Source organism: Poecilia reticulata, linkage group LG1 (assembly GCF_000633615.1).
Source record: "Poecilia reticulata strain Guanapo linkage group LG1, Guppy_female_1.0+MT, whole genome shotgun sequence".
Taxonomy (NCBI): Eukaryota; Metazoa; Chordata; class Actinopteri; order Cyprinodontiformes; family Poeciliidae; genus Poecilia; species Poecilia reticulata.
The window spans coordinates 8,132,558-8,151,131 of NC_024331.1; the positions used below are offsets into that span (position 1 = coordinate 8,132,558).

Below are 18,574 nucleotides of genomic sequence, written 5' to 3' on the forward strand. Positions count from 1 at the left end.
AATGAACATAAGCAAGACTAAATTTTGATTTGCTTAAGAAAGAAATGTTTGGCTTTTGAAGTTCAAACTCTCCAGACCTGAGGCGTGTTCCTCAAAAGGTGTTTGGTGTAGTTTCTTTGTTTTACTTGCACCATGTCTTACTAAGATGACATGTCACAGTTCCAAAAAGAATCAAAACGTGTTCAGCAAGACCAGCTGCTTCTCTTGGATCAAGGATAAATAGGAGACTGATGGCGGTTACAGTCAAAGAGGAGGAACGCTGAAGGAGGGTGTGTCTTGCTCTGAGCCGCTGTCTTTGGAGCTCCACCTCTGCTCACAGATGAAAATCCACGATGGATTAAGTGTTGGGACCTTCAGTTTGAGCACTTGACATTTGGGGTTGATCTGCTTTGGGAGTCAATTTACAAGAATATCATTAAAATAAACAAAACAAAAAAGCACTGGATTTGACTGAGCAGCACCTGCTGGAGTCCTTCCTGCAGACCGGGGACTATCCGAGAGTGGTAGGTGAAATGCGTTTTTTTCTTCATTTGCAATGCTTCAAATGGTTCATTTGTGGATTTAACAAAGGGTTGCTCCTGCATTAAAGTTATATTATGAGAAGACTCTAAAACCTTTTTTATAAAATGTATCTAGTTACTAAAAAAAATAAAATTGCACTGCAGCTTGAAATTATGTAGAACTTTAATCATCCCAGATAAAGTTGAGAGTTTTCCAAATGTTGCTCCTGAAGAACTTCAAAACAATGCACGAATGAGCTTTAGCTCTTCTTATTCTTGCACGCAGTTAATTTTATTGATGTCTGCTCCTTGACTTTGTGCATCAGCACCAGTGAGCACAGCCTCAGGCTTATCTAAGTATATCTTCTCAGGGATTAAACTGTGTCTTAATGAGCTTTAACTAATGTGCAATCTACAGTTAAAGGACAGCTCCCCAGCGAAGGTTCTCAATGCAAGAAAGCTTTGTCACTTTACAAGAATGGTTGCTAATAACACGTGCAGTTTGTAACATCCTGCGATTTGCACGATCTTAGGTTTGTTCGTATGATTTTCTTTGGTGCTCCATGACCAAGGATGCAGAAGTGACCCCCCTGCTGCTGGGCGAATCTATGAGCTGCATCTCTTATGAGGCCTAAACACCCAAAACAATAACGGTGGCTGTGTTAAAGTTAGTAACGCCGCCACAAGGGTCGGAGGCTCCATGAGAAGAGATTCATGCCAAGACGCTGCCATGTTTTCTAGATGTTTTCCCAGATTTTTTACGATTGTATTTTAAAATTAAGACGATTATGATGCAAGGGCCTCTCTAGCTTTAAGTTTGAGAGCGTTGTATTGACTTTTCTGGAGAYGGAGCTCTTTGCTGCTGCCCACGTTACATGAAATTCTTTAAAATTTCACCAGATGTTGATGTTGTCTCATTATGTGTAAGACGACATCAGCAGCAGTTTATTTCTCCCTTTTGCAAGAAGACAGAGTAGCTCCTCTAAGCTCCAGCAACCAGCCGGTGACGCTGTTAACTGCATTATTTCTATTTTATAAGAGTATATTTAACTATAGATAGAAATGTGCAGATCATCCACTTAGATTTTGCTTTTAAAACAGCAATTCTGACAATTGTTTTCTGCTGATGTGTTCATTAATCACAGCTAACCATTAAAAGACAGCACACTTTACTGAAAGCTGAAGGGAAGCAAATTTTTATCCTTGTTGGCATCATCTCATTTGGGAACCAATCACATCACAGCAAAGTTTAGATTTTGTTAGAAATCGCACATCTTATGCAATTTAATGACAGATATAATCTTCGCTGTTGAGCTGCAATGACTTACACTGATGCATTTTGCATATCATTGGAAATTTTGAGCTACAAATTGCACTGAAATGACAGCTCAACGTCAAACTGCTGATGACCAGGCGAGTGAAAGCAAAGGCAGCTCGGTCAGCGATCAGTCCTGCAAAGAGATGCAGAAGAAAATGAAAAGAAAACAGGCATTTTATTCATATTTACCGATTGGTTTGATGTTTCCTCAGAGTAATTTTTAGATATTATTCCCCTTGGCACATGTTATGTGATTCCATCAACCAGAAGTTGTTTTGTAATTTTTATTTGAACTTGTGTTTTAGTTTGTTTCACTTTTGTGTAACCTGATTGTTGTGTGTTGCAGATTTCTGCCCAGATCCCACTTAAGAATGAGATCTAGATCTCAATGTTTTTTTTTTAACCTGGTTAAACAAAGGAAATAACAAATAATAATGATAAATGTCTTTGCTTTGCAGGTAGTAATATGAGGAAGCCTTTGAATGTGCTCGATCCCGGAATAAGACCAGAGGACCTCCAGGGTGTTTAGACCGGGGAGCAGCATGCAAACCAACCGGTGAACCGCTGCTGCCTGCCGAACCCCCAGCCTCGACCTTAGGCGCCAGCACCACCAGCCCAGTTTTTTCTTTTCTTTTGGTGGCGGGAATTCCAGACACCCCAGCTCTGTCTGCCAGCCTGCACCATGGATTTCACGCTACCCATAAGAAGTCAAGAGATGATAGCTTTCTCCTGCTCCGATCCTTTCCTGGATCCCCACTGCGTCAACACCCGGTTCCACCACCAGGCCGTCAAGAGAAAGCTGCGGCCCGGACGGATTCTCGGCTTCGTCGTCAGCCTGGTGGCAGTCTGCACAGTTTGTTCACTGAGTGCCTTGTCGTTGGCCACAGCCGTGACCACTGAGCCGAGAGAATCAGTTGCCGAGTCCCCAGCCGAAGCAGCAGTGCCCCAAAGAACTCTTCTGCAGCGCCAGAACGTGTCGGTCGCCCCGGAGGACACGCCAGTGGCCATGAAGTCTTCTTCCCACCTGGATATGAACCAAGGAGACTACCCAACAGACTACTTCAGCGTGGAGGACAGGCGCCAGGGCTACGTGGTTCTTCACATGTTTGGAATGTTGTACATGTTCATAGCCTTAGCCATCGTTTGCGATGAGTTCTTCGTCCCCGCACTCACCGTCATAACAGAGAAGCTGGAGATCTCGGACGACGTGGCCGGGGCCACCTTCATGGCGGCGGGCGGCTCGGCCCCAGAGCTCTTCACCTCCGTCATAGGAGTCTTCGTCTCCCACAGCAACGTGGGCATAGGCACCATCGTGGGCTCGGCCGTGTTCAACATCCTGTTTGTGATCGGAATGTGCGCCCTTTTCTCCAAGGAGGTGCTCAACCTCACCTGGTGGCCTCTGTTCAGAGACGTCTCGTTTTACATCATCGGGCTGCTCCTGCTCATCTACTTTTTCCTGGATAACCAAATCACGGTGTTGGAAAGTATCAGTCTGTTGACGTGCTACACCTGCTACGTGACGTTCATGAAGTACAATTCTCAGTTGGAGAACCTCATCAAAACCAGGCTGGGGAGCAACCAGGTGGACGAGCTGGAAGCCGCTCCAAAGGTGAGTCTCATCCATCCATCCATCCATCCATCCATCCATCCATCCATCCATCCATCCATCCATCCATCCATCCATCCATCCATCCATCCATCCATCCATCCATNCATCCATCCATCCATCCATCCATCCATCCATCCATCCATCCATCCATCCATCCATCCATCCATCCATCCATCCATCCATCCATCCATCCAGGGGCCCAGGCCTGTTTTAGGGTGGCCAAAGCTTCCCTAAAATATTCTTAAATTGCTCTAAATAATTTGTTGTTTTTTTGTTGTTGTTTTTAACAATATAAGAAACTACCGACAAATTCAATATAATGCGTCCAGGATCACTAAATAATCACATTTTTAAGTCAAATATGGTCACTAATTTGACAGTTTCCCTTTACTTTGTGTTGTAATAATCTGGGTAATCGATATAAAATATGGCAAGAATTGTTCAGAAGGTAATGCAAGTAGGAACGTTTGCACAAATGTCCTTCAAAGAGTACTTAACAGTTTTTAGGTGTAAAGTCACAGAAAATTATGATTATTTTTTGCTACAAAATAGCGATTAACTGTAAATGCTCATATTTTGTATTACAAATTGTTTGTATTACCCTAAACACTATTTTAAAAGTGGAAAAGCAACATCGCCCGCTATCTTTCTCACATCTTATGCATCTCCTGAGGGCCTAGGCCCCCTATGTCTTTAAACCTAGTGACACCCCTGCATCCATCCATTCATACATCCATCTATCAAATTCCTGCAAAAAAACATCTGATTAGCAATATTATTCTTTTCACATTACATTTCTTTTTTTTATCAACAATGATAACTTGTCTGAGATTATGCATGAATCACACTTTATTTATGTGAAACATCTGATGTTGACCAAAGGGTCGGTTATTCATTTAATATTTAAATTAAATATTAAATGAAACATTCTCGGCCGGAACGTTAGCTGGAGATAGGCACCAGCAACCCTCCCGACCCCACTGAGGGACAAGGGTGTAAGAAAATGGATGGATGGATGAATGGATGGATAAATGGAACATGAAACACCATCAATGAAAATACAAGACAGTTATTACATTAATGTGATTCACATGTCCTATTAAGTAGGACCACGGTGAAAACCCAACGTGTCAGAATCGCATCATTTCTGTTCTGGAAATCTAAGAGAAAATGAGCAAAGGACTGGAATCTGTTGGTATTGATATTTTATTTAGAATCTGTGTGGCTGTAAATAGGCATAACAGAACAGAGCTGTGACTTTTTCATGCTGACTAAGCCAGTACATCTAGACCTTCTCTTCAGTCTCTTCTTTTTTCTGACCTTGTTCAGACCAGAGTCCAATAAGGCTCTTAAGCAAAGGAGTGATGTAACAGTTCTGGGTCAACGTCTTCAAGTAAATCAGATTAAGATTCTGGGAACTTTTGGGCTGGAATACAAACCGTGCAAAGTAAAAGAGAACATGGTGTATATATTTATAAATATAAAAGAAACACGATCATCTGCGTCACTTTGTCAGCGGAGACACAAAGAAAAACAGATTTGATTTCGAGCACGGAGCCAGCCACCGTCTGTGCTTTTGGCTTTTTATTTTCTGCAACCACTTTCTGTTTATAGCTGAACTATGACGACTATTAATTATATCACATGAAGATTCTGAGACAATATTTTCAACAACAACAAAAAAAAACTGATTAGGAACAACCCTCGCAGTGTTTGAAGCATTAGTTGATGGGAGTTGGTTTTGTAACGTCCTGCAACAAATACCTGTGCTGCTCTGCTTACGCCAACTTTTACATAAAACGGCAACAACTAAGGAAGAGTTAGTTTAGGTTATGATTTAGATGAACGATGTATAATGCATTAATTATTCTTTGTTAACAAAATAAACCGTAAACATCAACTTTTAAAGCGGAAGCACTTGGGAGTTTTAGAATGAGACTTTTTAGCATCTTAAGAAAAAGAAATTTAAACATAATGTTTTGTTTTTAAACAATTATTTTCCAACTTCCTGTAGTGTTTAGCTGTGCTAGCGTTCTAAAAGTAGCTTATACTTAAACAGGAATAATTTGTATTTGGTTTCAGAGTTGCTATTTTGATATCTGTCCTCCTCTTTTACACAGGTAAAGCAATGAAGAATAAATAGTTTTTGTTATTTTTGTTGACATTGTGTGAATTTTCATATTTTATTTGCATCAGCTCCAGTTTCAGTCCCCGGTGATGAAGCTAAGGAGCTCTCACTGACACACTCAGAATTGGAAAAATATGCTCACTTTGGCTTTCCATTAATTGATTTTTAAGTCAAAAACATGAGCGAACATGAGGATTATTTTTCCAAGCGTCACATAAATATCTTTTTGTGTTTTAAATCTCCCAAAGCTATTTTTTTTTTAGAAAAGAAAAAAAGAGAGGCCACATTTTGGGGGTTTTACCTAATAAGTTGCATTGAAGGCTATAGCAGAACATTCTAAAAATATTCACACTTGTTGCAAAGAAATGTATGATTTACTACAACTCGTTTAATTCAGGAGTTAAACCTTGTTACGTTTATAAAGTTATTTCTGGATCTGGGTGAGATATTCAGGCTGCGCATCTGGAGAGAAAAATCCTGTGAAATAAAGTTCACAAGGTCATCGACTGGCAGCTGACCCCTTCTGGAGAACAAAATGTCTTTAAGCCCCCCGCTGAAGACGACGCAGATCTGTCAGAGCACAGAAACTGTTTTGTTTTTTTTTCAGCTGCCACCGGCACATTAAACAAACGCTAAAATACCTCAGATGTTTCTCCTGTCACTTTATTATGCTTTTATGCTCTTTAATTTCAGACGTCATTTTTTTTTAAGACACTAATTTAAGTTTTTGTAGTCAGTATGTTTGTTGTTTTGTCGGTGTTGTGTGATGAGGAGTTTATTTCCCCCCCCCCCCAATTTTACTACATTTCATTGTGTAACTGCATTATATTATTGTGATATAACATTCGCAAAAAAAAAAAAAAAAAAGCTAAAAAATTTAAATATTGCATGAAAATTTCAGAACTTCCACGTTTATTTGTTTTCTGGATGCTGTGAAATATGACAATTCCTACAGAAAACTGTGGGCGGTTTGCAGCTGTGAGCGTTAATCAAGAACGGAGCAAATCATTTAGTTTGGAAAGCTTAGGATTTACACATGACTTCCTGGGAGAATGTTCCACACACAAGCACAACTAGTGAATTAATTTATTTAATTATTTTTTTTATATATGCCATCATTTTTAATAGATTGCATGTGTGAGCTTGTTTGTTTATTTATTTTGGTCGTCAAAATCAAAGTGAAAGTGAACCTCATGGTCACATTAGCCATATCCAGGTGTCCGGAAAAAGACAAAAATGCAACACTTGGTTTTCCCAGTGTAACGTTGATACAAAACACACTTAACATAAACAACTTTTGCTACAAAACGTGACTTTTAACAGCCACCACGCCTGCGATTGAGGTAAAATAAGTTAAAGTTAATGAACGGCTTAAAGGATGTAAAATACCACAGGTGGACGGCTGATCTTGGGTCCAGCAGGATCTGTCCGTCCCTCACTACTTTAGGAGATCTGCTTGTGTTCAGACTAAATTAAATCAGATTCCAGTCTAATAATGCACGAGAACACGTTTGAGTTATAAAAAGGGAATGCAGCCATTAATGTCAATAAAACCTCTAAATTATTTACGTGATTGTGGTCAAATGTTCTTAAAGGGCAACATTATTGAAACATTGAGGCAACAAAGAATAGAACCAGAACATTTTTCGACTTTCTAAATGTGTGGTTCAGAGTCTTTTGGGCAGGAAACTCTTTATTTCTGAACTGATAAAATAATAATTAAAAAATAAATAAATAAAAAAATGCCTGAGAAAAGTCTGCCTCTCTGACATTTCTGTCCTTCTGGTGATCAGCTGTGTCTCCCGTCAGCAGCTTTTCTCCTCCCGTCCCGGCACTTGATGTCCAGATGCCTTGCCCTCATGTGTCAGTAGCGGCTAAATAATCCCCCAGGTTAATTCTTCCCAATCCCATTAGAGCCACTAATAATAGCCAGATGCTCCCTCGGGGAGAAGGAATCATGAGATCCACTGAGAGAAAATGTCTGCCTGCTGCTTGTGTCCAACTCGAGGCAGCAGAGTGCGTCTCATCTTTTCATCGTCGCCGGTGTCTGATGGGGGTTTACTGATGTCAGCTGGGTTTGTTGCTCCAGAAGCAAATTGGGAGAGATCTGCGGGTTTGCTCTCTGATGGCGGTAGAGTCAGCAATCCTCTCTGATCCCCTGATCAAGCGCTTACCGGCAGTGACGACAACAGTCAGTCACCGTCCACGGACGACGAGTCGTTCAAGAAGACAAGAAATATGAGTTTCAGCTAGAGGCGTAGAGTTTGTGTTGTCTTTCGATAAACCCAGTTTGGGTTTAAATCGAGAGTTGTTGCATTTACTCGAATACATTTACCTGAGTAACAATTTTCTTTTAAATGTACTTTTAGGAGGTTTTTTTTGCTACGCTGGGGTTTGATAATTTTTATTATGAAGTATTTTTACTCGTAATTGAGTACAATTTCTGGATTATCTACCAACTGAGTGAAATACAATCAAAAAATTAACCACAAAGTTTTGTTTGTTTTTGTTGTTGTTGTTGAAAGAAACTGATTTGCACAGTTTTATCTTTTGCCTGAGTTTGTTATTTTTTTGTTACTGATATGAATTATTGTCATTTTCGGCCCTGAAGTACCACAATTTCCACTTACCCTAATATTTTAATCCGTCGATTATGTAATTCTTAAACATTAAATGATTGATCATTTTGACCAGTTACTCAGTACTTGAGTAAACTTGTTAGCAAATACGTTTTTACTCTTATTTGAGTAATTTATTGGACCTCAACTTTTTACTTTAGTAACAGTTTGCTGAAGTAGTGCTACTCTTATTTATTGGGAACTCTACCAAACCTCTGGGTTTAGTATTTGTAGCTATAGCTGGACTTAAAGTCCAAAAGGAGCACCTAATGCCTCTGACTTAAGGGGGATTTTATTTATTTATTTATTTATTTTTTACTGTAAATACTTTTTTAAAAAATGAATTGGCAGCGGATGAAGGTAAGTTGTGTCTCAGCTTGGTTGGTGGTTACTGATGGAGTTCACACGCAGGCTCGAAAATCAGCAATCTAAAAGTGGCGATCCCCGCGGATTAATCCTGGATAAGTCGCACAGCTCGACAGTCAGGTGGACGGCGAAGAAGAGACGCAGAGAGAGAGAGAGACAGAGAGAGAGAGAGAGAGAGAGAGAGAGAGAGAGAGAGAGAGAGAGAGAGAGAGAGAGAGAGAAAGTAGATCTGATGGCGCCTCGGCGGAATGACGGAGATCAGGGCGTTTTTTGTTTAGAAAATTTTTCATGTATTTATTTCCCTCAAATGCTGGAATTTTAAGGTTGTGTTTTAATATTTTTATATGGAATTTAATCTCGGTGCATGGAGTTTATTGAATTGTGGCAAACATAAGTTAAAAGACACCAGGATAAAAATACAGGTTTAACAAGACAAACAATTTCAAGAATAAAACGTAAACAAAGGCATATCAAATTTCCAATTGCAGCAAAGGTTTGTAATAAAAACCAAACTGAATTTGTATGTCTCGGCAAAAATGTCATTTTTATGATCGTCTTTTAAAAACTTATATTTTGTCTTTGCTTCCATCCGTCAACCAAACTATTCCATAGATCTGCCCCACAAACAGAGACACAAATTCCTTTTAAACTAACAAGCTTGAAAATCCTCTAAACACTTTTTAGATATTGCCTAGAAGTAAATTGTTTCTTGTCTTGAACATAAATATAGTCTTCATGAATTTGATCCAATTGACCAGTTTTCATGTTCAATGATGGATTGTTTCTTTATGTGAAGGACCAGCACAAAGCCCCATATAATGGTGAAGTTGAAAGGAAATGATAAATGGAGTTGAACTTTTTTTTTTTTTTTTTACTTCTTGGAAAGTGGAACCACGCATTTCTATTCAGCCCCCTTTACTCTCATACCCTAATAAAATGTATCATAATCAATGTCAAAAAAATCCCTGAAATTCATCCACATGTGTTAAATATGAGTATAAATGGAGCTGCTCTGTCTTCAGATTTAATCGGCTGTTGTTCACTCTGCGCTTTATAGAAAATGTCTTGATGGGAGAAAGGACATAAATGTAGACTAACCTGGAAGAAAACCTGTTAAAGGCTGCAAAACAGTTGAAACTGATCCAAGGTTCGCCTTCCAGCTGGAAAAAACAAGCTGTCAGAGCCTTTAGCTACCCTAAAATAAAAATATTCATGTGTCTACACGGCTCAGTTGGAGACCAGTTACTGACTCTAAATGACAATATGTGGAAAGACTTTAAAGTTCACAGACAGAGGTAGTTTTAAGCTGGGCATTAAAAACACCAGTTAAAACAGATAAGTGTCTTATCTGTCAGTTGTGCTCTGAACAAGTTTTCTATTGCTTTGTTGCTTGTTCAGTTGACGGGGAGTAGCCGTTCCAGTTCGGTCCTGAAAATAGGGAGACTAGATTATTGGTGCAGGTCAGTACGATCCGTCATCCCAGGCCAGAATCTGAGATCATTTCCTGCACTTTTACTGTTTGGAGGAGAACAGATGTGATTCTCTGAACAGGTTCACATCTGTTCAGAGCTGAGCTGTTTTGTCAGGAAGGATGTTTGTATTTTACTTTGATTTGTGACAAAAAATGGGAACAAATCCAGTTTTTAGATACAAAGAAGTGTGGCCTTATAAAAACACAAATAAACTAAATGTCAAAAAATCATACACATTGCTTCTTTAAAGTTTAGCTCCTATCTTATTCTTCTTATTCTTGTGAATTTCTGGCTCCTCTGTGTATTCGGAAAAGACAGACATGAATAAACTATTATTATTATTATTAATTATTATTATTATTATTATTATTATTATTATTATTATTATTATTATTATTATTATTATTATTATTATTATTATTATTATTATTTATTATCATGTTGTTTGAGCAATTGGACAAACATAACATTAAGTTGTTTCACAAGGCCTGTGAAGGCCTTCAGGATGGTTCTCACTAAATGCACCTCCTATCTGCTAATGGATTTAGATATTTTTTTATTATTATTAATTAGCATTGCATATTAGCAGCAACAGTAGATCTTTGGAGAACCAGTCAGCACATTTTTATGATGCCAACTCTTTGTAAATCTGACCAGATTTATTTTACTTCTGATGATATCTGAATTTATTTATCATTCATCCTTCAGTTATCAAAAATAAGGTTTCAGACAACATTCTGAATATCAGAATGATGTCATACCCAAGCAGGAAAGTTGTTGAATTTGTAAATGTGACCTCCTCAGTTATCAAGATGGCAATACAAGACAATTTGAAATTTAGCATTTGCAACACACATCAAAAAACAAAACTTTATCTCAGTTTTACTGTAGGATGTAGATCTGCTAGAAGCAGCGCGGTGGAGCAGCTCCAGCATTTTACAGCAGTTGTCTCTTTTTATGTGCATGGCAGCCATATTGGATTTTGATGTTTGGTTTGGTGGGAGAGAATCTTAAGGGATTTAACTTGAGTGAGTCTGGTGAGACAAGCAAACAGCAGCGACTCTGGAGTCTAACATTAAATGTTGAAATCTTCACTGTTGAAAGAATTTTCTGAATTCATTTTTCCTGAACTGACATTTGTTGTTAGTTTTCTAAATCATATAAAAGCAAATACCAAGAGACGATTTATTGACGTGATGGTGCAGAATAATTATTCTGTCATGTTCAAACAAGAACATCACAACTTTATAAATTTCCACTTTGAACAGGAAGAGATGAATGTGACGTTCGTTTCCTTCTACTTTTAAATGAACCATCGACTTAAACCCATAACAGTTTTTGCATAAGTACATCTATAATAAAAATGGAGATATATTTTTCCTGAATTATGAATCCAGGATGTCAGTCTTAGTGGAATTATAAAACAGCATCTTTGTTCTGAATGATGCGGCCCTTCTTTATTTGTGCTGTGGCTCAATGAAGCTTTTATTTTTATTTATTTATTAAAGATTGTGTCAGTCTGCAGAAATAGCCAAAATGTTCTTTTCAAAAGAGTTTGAGTTTCCAGGTTAAATAAATAATATTTTTTTCCACTGTCAGCTTTAGTGCAGTTAACATAAATCTTTCACTAAATGTGTACAGGTCTGCATATTCTGTCTTGGTGACAGGGCGTGTAATATGAGGCTAATGCATCAGGGTTTTTTTCAAATTATACTTCCATAATTTTAGAAACATAGAACTTTGTATTATTTTTGTTTCCCAGGAATGGATTCGATGTTAAATGTAGCACAGATTTCTTAAAAATGTCAGCATTTTGTTCACTTTAAGTTAAAAATACAGCAATCAAATTTCTTGATTTAAAATGAGGATTAACATGCTCAGACTTTGTCGGTGGAGATCTGATTTTAAACAATGTTACAGCTTACCAATTTATTATCAGATTTAGAATCAGTGAAGGCCTTCAAAACGTTGACCCTCATGCTTTGCAGGGCCAACCCAAACATGTGTAGGGCCCTGGGCATCGTTTGATCTACGGGCCCCCTTCAAGCCTATTGGCTACAACTCACCACCACAGTGTCTTTGATTTGTTTGTTTTTGTTTTGTTTTTTGATCAGTTGTGACATTTGTGTTGCTATTGTTTTAAAATCAAATAGTGAGTCAACAAAAAAGAGGCACTACAGATATTTTAAAATGTGGTTTTACAAGGATTTAATATGTTGTCTGCTGTACAAATAACATTTTAAAAATTAGCATTTTATTTTATTAGTAATGAAGAGACTAAGTTTTCAGGAGGCTAAAGTTAGTTAGAGTTTAAATTATATTCTACCATCTTAAACTAACTCAGTTTTTTGAGCTTTTAATCTTTCATAACAAGCATATTTTCAACCTCTCTTTTAAATTTTATGCCAAGTGGCAATTCTTTAGCTTTACCAGCACATATCTTCTGACTGGATGTAATACTGATGCCTCGGACTGACCCAGCCAGATTCTTGATTCGAATCTGATAGATAATCTGTGGAGGGAGATAAAGATTAGGGTGATGGTAAGGAGGCCTTCCTACTTCTCCAAACACAAATATCCAAAATACCATCAGAAACGGGCAGAAAGATGGCCAGCAATCATAAAAAGAGGTTTGATTGTTGTGATGACTTTGTATCTTTTTTACATTTTATCTTTATTTCCTTCTCAATAGTTCACAAAAAGAAACTTACAAACATTTTTCCCCTTAAACTGACACTTTTACTTTATTTTATCTTTTGAAATATTTCATTAAAGCTGGTAACATGATTCATTTTGTCTTTAACATCCTTCATCTGAAGTTTATTTATTGTTTGTGCTGAAGGTCCGAAATGCAGAAACTATCCAGAAACAAAGTATCTACAGGGTCTACAATATCTGCAATGAAATAAATTAAACATGATGATGATACTTTGGTATTTTCATTTTGTTGTTATGATCATCAACAGTTTCCATTTTTATCTAGAGTTGTGAAGAGGGGATGAAGTCTTGTTTTTTTTTTTTTTATTCCAACAAATATTGGTACTTTGTTAAAGTCTTTTCTGCTGCAAATGTTGGACTTTTTGTTGCTTCCTGATCAGTGATTTCTTTTTCCTTTGTGTTTTTACGATAAAACTCAGCTGCAACAACAACAACAACAACAACAACAGAAAACAAACCAATAAATGAAAGCCTACAGAGTTATGCAACTAAATCCATAACCTGCTATTTAACCTTTCATCCCTAAAATTATCAAACTGATTTTAAATGTTGCGCAAACTGTTTCAGGTAATTTTTTTGCCACCTAAGTTCACTTATGGTATCTAAAAAAATTTGAATCTATAATCTGATGTTTTAGCATTCACGTCTCATGTATCACGTAAATTATCTATATTTTACTTATTTACTTCCTCAGTGCACAACAAGACGACCTTACAAAGTATACAAAGTATACTGAAGTGAAGTCTTCAAACTCAAGATAGTGTGTTTTTCTTAATCCTCTGTAAACTTAATGAGTTAGATTTAAGAATTATTTTAATGTATTCATCCATTTTTTTCCCCTTTTTATCCTGAAGGCAAATTCATCAGGAGATGATGAGAACAAGTTGACGGTGAGTTTGTCTAAAGTGTTTTAAAGCAAAACTATTCATTTGTGTCAAAGTTACACAAATGTGCCAACCAAAGTTGGTGGGTTTTTTTGTTCTATAAATAATAGAAAAGTATGCACCTTAGTGATATCCTGCGTCTTGTGGTTTCATCTTGATCTCACAGGCCAAACCCCGGCTGCAGAGGGAAGGCAGCTGTGCATCTCTGCACAACTCCCTGATGAGGAACAGCATCTTCCAGCTCATGATACACACACTCGACCCCCTCAGTAACGAAGGTGCGACTCGGAGAGAAAACACAGACATTTTGCCTAACTCGCTGCACCTGTCCTGTGTCTCAACGTTCACAGATTTGTGGTTTGTTGCAGGACGGTTTAAGGAGAAGGCTTCCATCCTCCACAAAATGGCCAAACAGAAGTGTAAAGAAGAAGGCAACACCGCCAACGGTGTAGGTGAGGAATGACAACAAAAATCATACACCTGCTGACTCATCGCTTTGTCCAGACTCACGTTGCTGGGAAAAAATTATTTAGGACGACGTAGCGGTCTCTCTTTTCTCTGCTTTTTCAACAAGCTCTCACTATTTGTCATGTTTTGTTTTGTTTTTGCCCTGAAAGTCGATAAAAAGCTCCCAAACAGTTCAAAGGTCGCCGTTGAGGTCACGCCGCCCATGAACGGAGTTGCAGGAGGAGATCAGGTACGATTTTTCTGTCCACAACCTTCAGTTCACGACATTCTTGACGCAAAAAATAAACAAAATCCCTGCAAAAAAAATCAACATATTCCTGCTAATAAGCTACAACTTAAAATRGTTTGCAACTGCAGGTTCAACGGCACTGAAACGCTGTTGTTCAGCGATATTAAGTGTCAAATATTTAACCTGTCTTCAGGAGGGTGAGGAAGAGGAGGATGAGGACCAGCCTCTGAGCCTGGCCTGGCCCGACACCCTGAGGAAACAGATCACCTACCTGCTCATCCTGCCCATCGTCTTCCCCCTGTGGCTCACGCTGCCCGACGTCAGGAGAGAGGTGAGGGAAACAAGGTTCTGGTTGAAGTTATAACAGACTGTACTGACATTATCCTCAATGCAAATTAAGCTTGCTGGCAAAATTCTTATTTGTTCAGGGGTTTGTGATAAATTAATTACAGAAGAACAATAAAAAAAAAAGTCAAATGGTATGTCGAGATTCCACATTTACAAATCAGGTGTGGATTCAGTGGCTGCTGCTGCTGGGTGTGAGATGGAGTATCGAATCTGTCTGGACCGAATCAGGAGAATTGTCCAAAACCACCAGAGAAGAAGAGATCGTTGCACAAAACAGGGAAGAAAAAAACAAAACAATAAAAACCAAAAAATGCTAAATGTATCTAAAGATACAGCTAGAAACTATTGTAATCCATTTTTTTGTGCTTTTGGCTGTAAATGTTTTTTATTTACGTTTTATTTGTTTTTTTTTATTGTTGTGTTTTGTTTGGGATATTTGAAATATCTCCCAGTTCAAGTGCTAAGTATTCCTTCCAAAACTAAAGTTTATTGGTCTGTGAGAAGTTAAACTTGTATTATTAAACTGTTATCGATATATTTCTTGAAGATGGTCTCAAAACAACATCATTGTTTATCTCAACAATGATCGTTGTGGTGACAGGCCTGGTGCTAACTTGGATTTGTGCAATAAATGACACAATTTTCTTGAGGATTATTCAAGCGTCTTGTCATTATGACAATAAAAGTGACTTTGCTGTAACCGGAAACACGTAACAGTGGAATATTTTAATGTCCATTTTCCAGTGTTGTATGACCAAGCTCTGATTTTGAACATGATGATGTTCAGGTGGTTTGACCAAATGTTTACTGTTGTAGCGATTTACAACAGTAAATCCATTCATCCATTCATAAAATAAGCAAATGATGGTTATGGTACGATTATGGTTATGGTATGATGAAGATGTCAACATTTGCATAATTTCTATTTGGTTATTGGTTAAAAAAATGCTTTGTTTTAGCTTTTATCTTTCAAATACTCTACAAGTCTCAGTCGCCATCAATCATTCAAAGTGTCTCAAGTGAGGCCGTTACCAGGTCTGAAGCTTGAAAATTTGATGAAGATGTTTAGTTGGATGTTTTGTTTTTTCCCCAGACGTCTGAAAGGTTCTTTCCAGTCACGTTCATCGGCTCCATCTGTTGGATCGCGTTCTTCTCCTACCTGATGGTGTGGTGGGCTCACCAGGTACCTGACAAACATCAGACTTCATTAATCTCACACATACGTCTCTATTCTGACTTCTCACAATCTGGATAAGTACAATTATCAGGACTGTGACAACTAATCCTAATCAATAACCCGGTAATATCGGTATTGATATTGGTGATCTGAACCCTGTATTTACTTGTTATCGGATCAATAACAAAATATGCCGTATCGCACACATCTACTGGTTGAGTCCTCTAAACTTTTTAAAATGCCACCAGTACAAACTGTCTAAGACAGAAACCTTGAGGAATTAAACTCTTAAATCGTTGCTTTATTTAAGGTTGGAGAGACTTTTTGGATCACAGAGGAAATCATGGGTTTGACCATCCTAGCAGCGGGAACATCCATCCCCGACCTGATCACCAGTGTGATTGTGGCGCGAAAAGGCCTGGGCGACATGGCCGTGTCCAGCTCCGTGGGCTCCAACATCTTCGACATCACCGTCGGGTAACATTCCTACCACCCCCCTCCACGTTGACCGATAACGTCTCCATAAGACATCTGTGAAAACCTGACCACCTCTCTGCTTCTTCCCTCCTCCGGCAGCCTGCCGTTCCCGTGGCTCCTTTACAACATCATCAACGACTTCAAGCCCGTGGAGGTGAGCAGCAACGGCCTGTTCTGTGCCATCGTCCTCCTCTTCCTCATGCTCCTCTTCGTCATCGTTTCCATCGCGGCTTGCAAGTGGAAAATGAGCAAGTTTCTGGGCTTCCTCATGTTCCTGCTCTACTTTGTCTTCCTGATCGTCAGCGTCATGTTGGAGGACAAAGTCATCATGTGCCCAGTCACCGTCTAAAGAAATAATAATTGAAAAAAAAGAACATAAAGTTGAAATTTGCTCTTTAACAGTGCAATGACAAACTGCCTGTTTTATGTCTCACACTGTACTGTACACACACACGCACGCACACACACACACACACACACATTTACAAGCTGTTGGTGCGGATCAAGCAGGAGTTGAAGGCCCGTTGCTTAGGTCGCCCAATCAGGAGACTCTCTTTGCACCATGTGACTAGACGTCACTGTCTGAGAAACGCTGAAACAAAAAAACTGGAGAGTAAACGGAAGCTGGAAGACGGGAGGAACTTTTCTTGTTGAACAAAGGACAAAGACTGAACGTCTCAGAGGGAAGATTCAGAATATAAACTTGACGTGGACACACAAAGAGACATGATGATGATGTTGTTGTTGTTGAGGAGCTTTGGCTTCCAGATCAAGGGAGCCGTCGTGGAAAGAACGAAACAAAAGAGAAGCCAAGGTAAACTTTTAATTTTGATAGCAGCTTCGTAGGCTTCGAGATGTTAACGGTATGCAACGCTTCAGATTTTACTTTGCAATATGATAGAAAGAAGAATATTGTCAATGACTTGACAGGATTTTCAGACAGCTCTTCATGTCCATCCCATTCATAAAATGTAAAAAGTTCAATCATAACTGGGTTCTCACGTGTGCTAAAAAGTATGAACATWATTTGCTTCTTCTGGCTGCCTTTATGTGCACCGCTTTAGAAAGGGGAACATGTTAATATGCTGATTTTACTGTTTGGAAAGCACTTGGTGGCAAAGATGTTTTTTTGTTTTTTTTAATGTGCTGACTGCCCAGGGTGGCATTCTGTTAGGGGGCAGCTTGACCACAAAACAGATTGCACACTGCTGGAGGGTAAAGACGCTGAAGTTGGTACTGGAGTCATACTTTTCTAATTTGAGCTAAATTAAAGGGAACTTTCACTCTTTTTTTTTTCTTAGGAAATTTGGACATCTCTTGCTCAACATACAAAACATTTATCAAACCTGAGCTATGAAACATGTCATCTATTTGTAAAGAAAAAAAAAACCCCAACCAAAATTATGTTTTTTTTTTGTCATCAGACTGAAACAAGCATGAAAACCTCGATACATCGACTGGCCAAACCCGGACTGAAATGTTTTACTGTGGTCCCAGTAAAAGTCTTTAAATTACAGTTTTAATCTCTAAACAAATGGTCACTGGGTGCAGAACGAGGGGCGAAAACTGTCGCCGAGTGACGGACAAAAAGATTAGCCCCCTCTGTTATGTCGTTCTTGTTGAACTTTTTAATACCTTCCTTCAGATTAGGGATTAATAAAAAAAATTTAAAAAAAGAAATAAAACGTTTCTTACCAGCAGGTAACGCTGATTTTCACCATGATTTTCTGATGTACAACAGATTGCACGTACTGTAATTTTACTCAAATGTTGTTGATTTTCTGTAAGACCGTGACTCTTACTGCCATGCAAAAGAGGAAGTAGTGTTCTTGTATGCACTTTGAGTCGGGGAACGTCTCCAGTCGGTCGGTTTAAAGCCTGGAATCTGGGTTCATGTGTACATATAGAAAATCTCAGTCTTTTTCATCCTTTTTTCTTTTCTTTTTCAATGTATGCAGACGTTTAAACGCTTTTAAAAAATTATTATCAGCAACTACTGCAAATACGTTAACCATGTAATGACGTTCTATAAATGGAAACGATGTTGATGTTCTACAATAAAATAATCCCTTTCTGTATTTGCATTACCTCTCTTTTATTGGGATTCGTGGATGTGTTTAGCGTCTTCATGAGGTTTTCTGAAGTGCCAACAAAAGCATGAGAAACTGAACATAACGACACAAAAGCACTTGATTCAATGAATTGTTCAGCAGCGTTTCCACGTCAGGCCTTGAGAAGCAAGAGAAGTTGTTTTCTGCTGTT

General features: G+C 38.4%; 1 protein-coding gene across 1 annotated transcript; it reads left to right on the forward strand.

Annotated features, from left to right (window-relative positions):
• The first annotated feature begins 326 nt into the window (after window positions 1-326).
• On the forward strand, window positions 327-18,394 carry slc24a2 (solute carrier family 24 member 2). The gene is made up of 10 exons (XM_008414693.2): window positions 327-503; window positions 2,277-3,427; window positions 13,584-13,619; window positions 13,780-13,891; window positions 13,982-14,065; window positions 14,231-14,310; window positions 14,504-14,641; window positions 15,752-15,841; window positions 16,146-16,312; window positions 16,412-18,394. Exons 2-10 carry the CDS (start codon window positions 2,501-2,503, stop codon window positions 16,659-16,661), a joined length of 1,884 nt encoding a protein of 627 aa, XP_008412915.1. The 5' UTR covers window positions 327-503; window positions 2,277-2,500; the 3' UTR covers window positions 16,662-18,394.
• Window positions 18,395-18,574: the final 180 nt, after the last annotated feature.

Coding starts and splice junctions, on each gene's coding strand:
- slc24a2 (XM_008414693.2), top strand. CDS start 2,501: ATGGATTTCACGCTACCCATAAGAAGTCAAGAGATGATAGCTTTCTCC. Junction 14,311..14,503: donor GAGTTGCAGGAGGAGATCAG/GTACGATTTTTC, acceptor ACCTGTCTTCAG/GAGGGTGAGGAAGAGGAGGA. Junction 15,842..16,145: donor TGGTGTGGTGGGCTCACCAG/GTACCTGACAAA, acceptor GCTTTATTTAAG/GTTGGAGAGACTTTTTGGAT.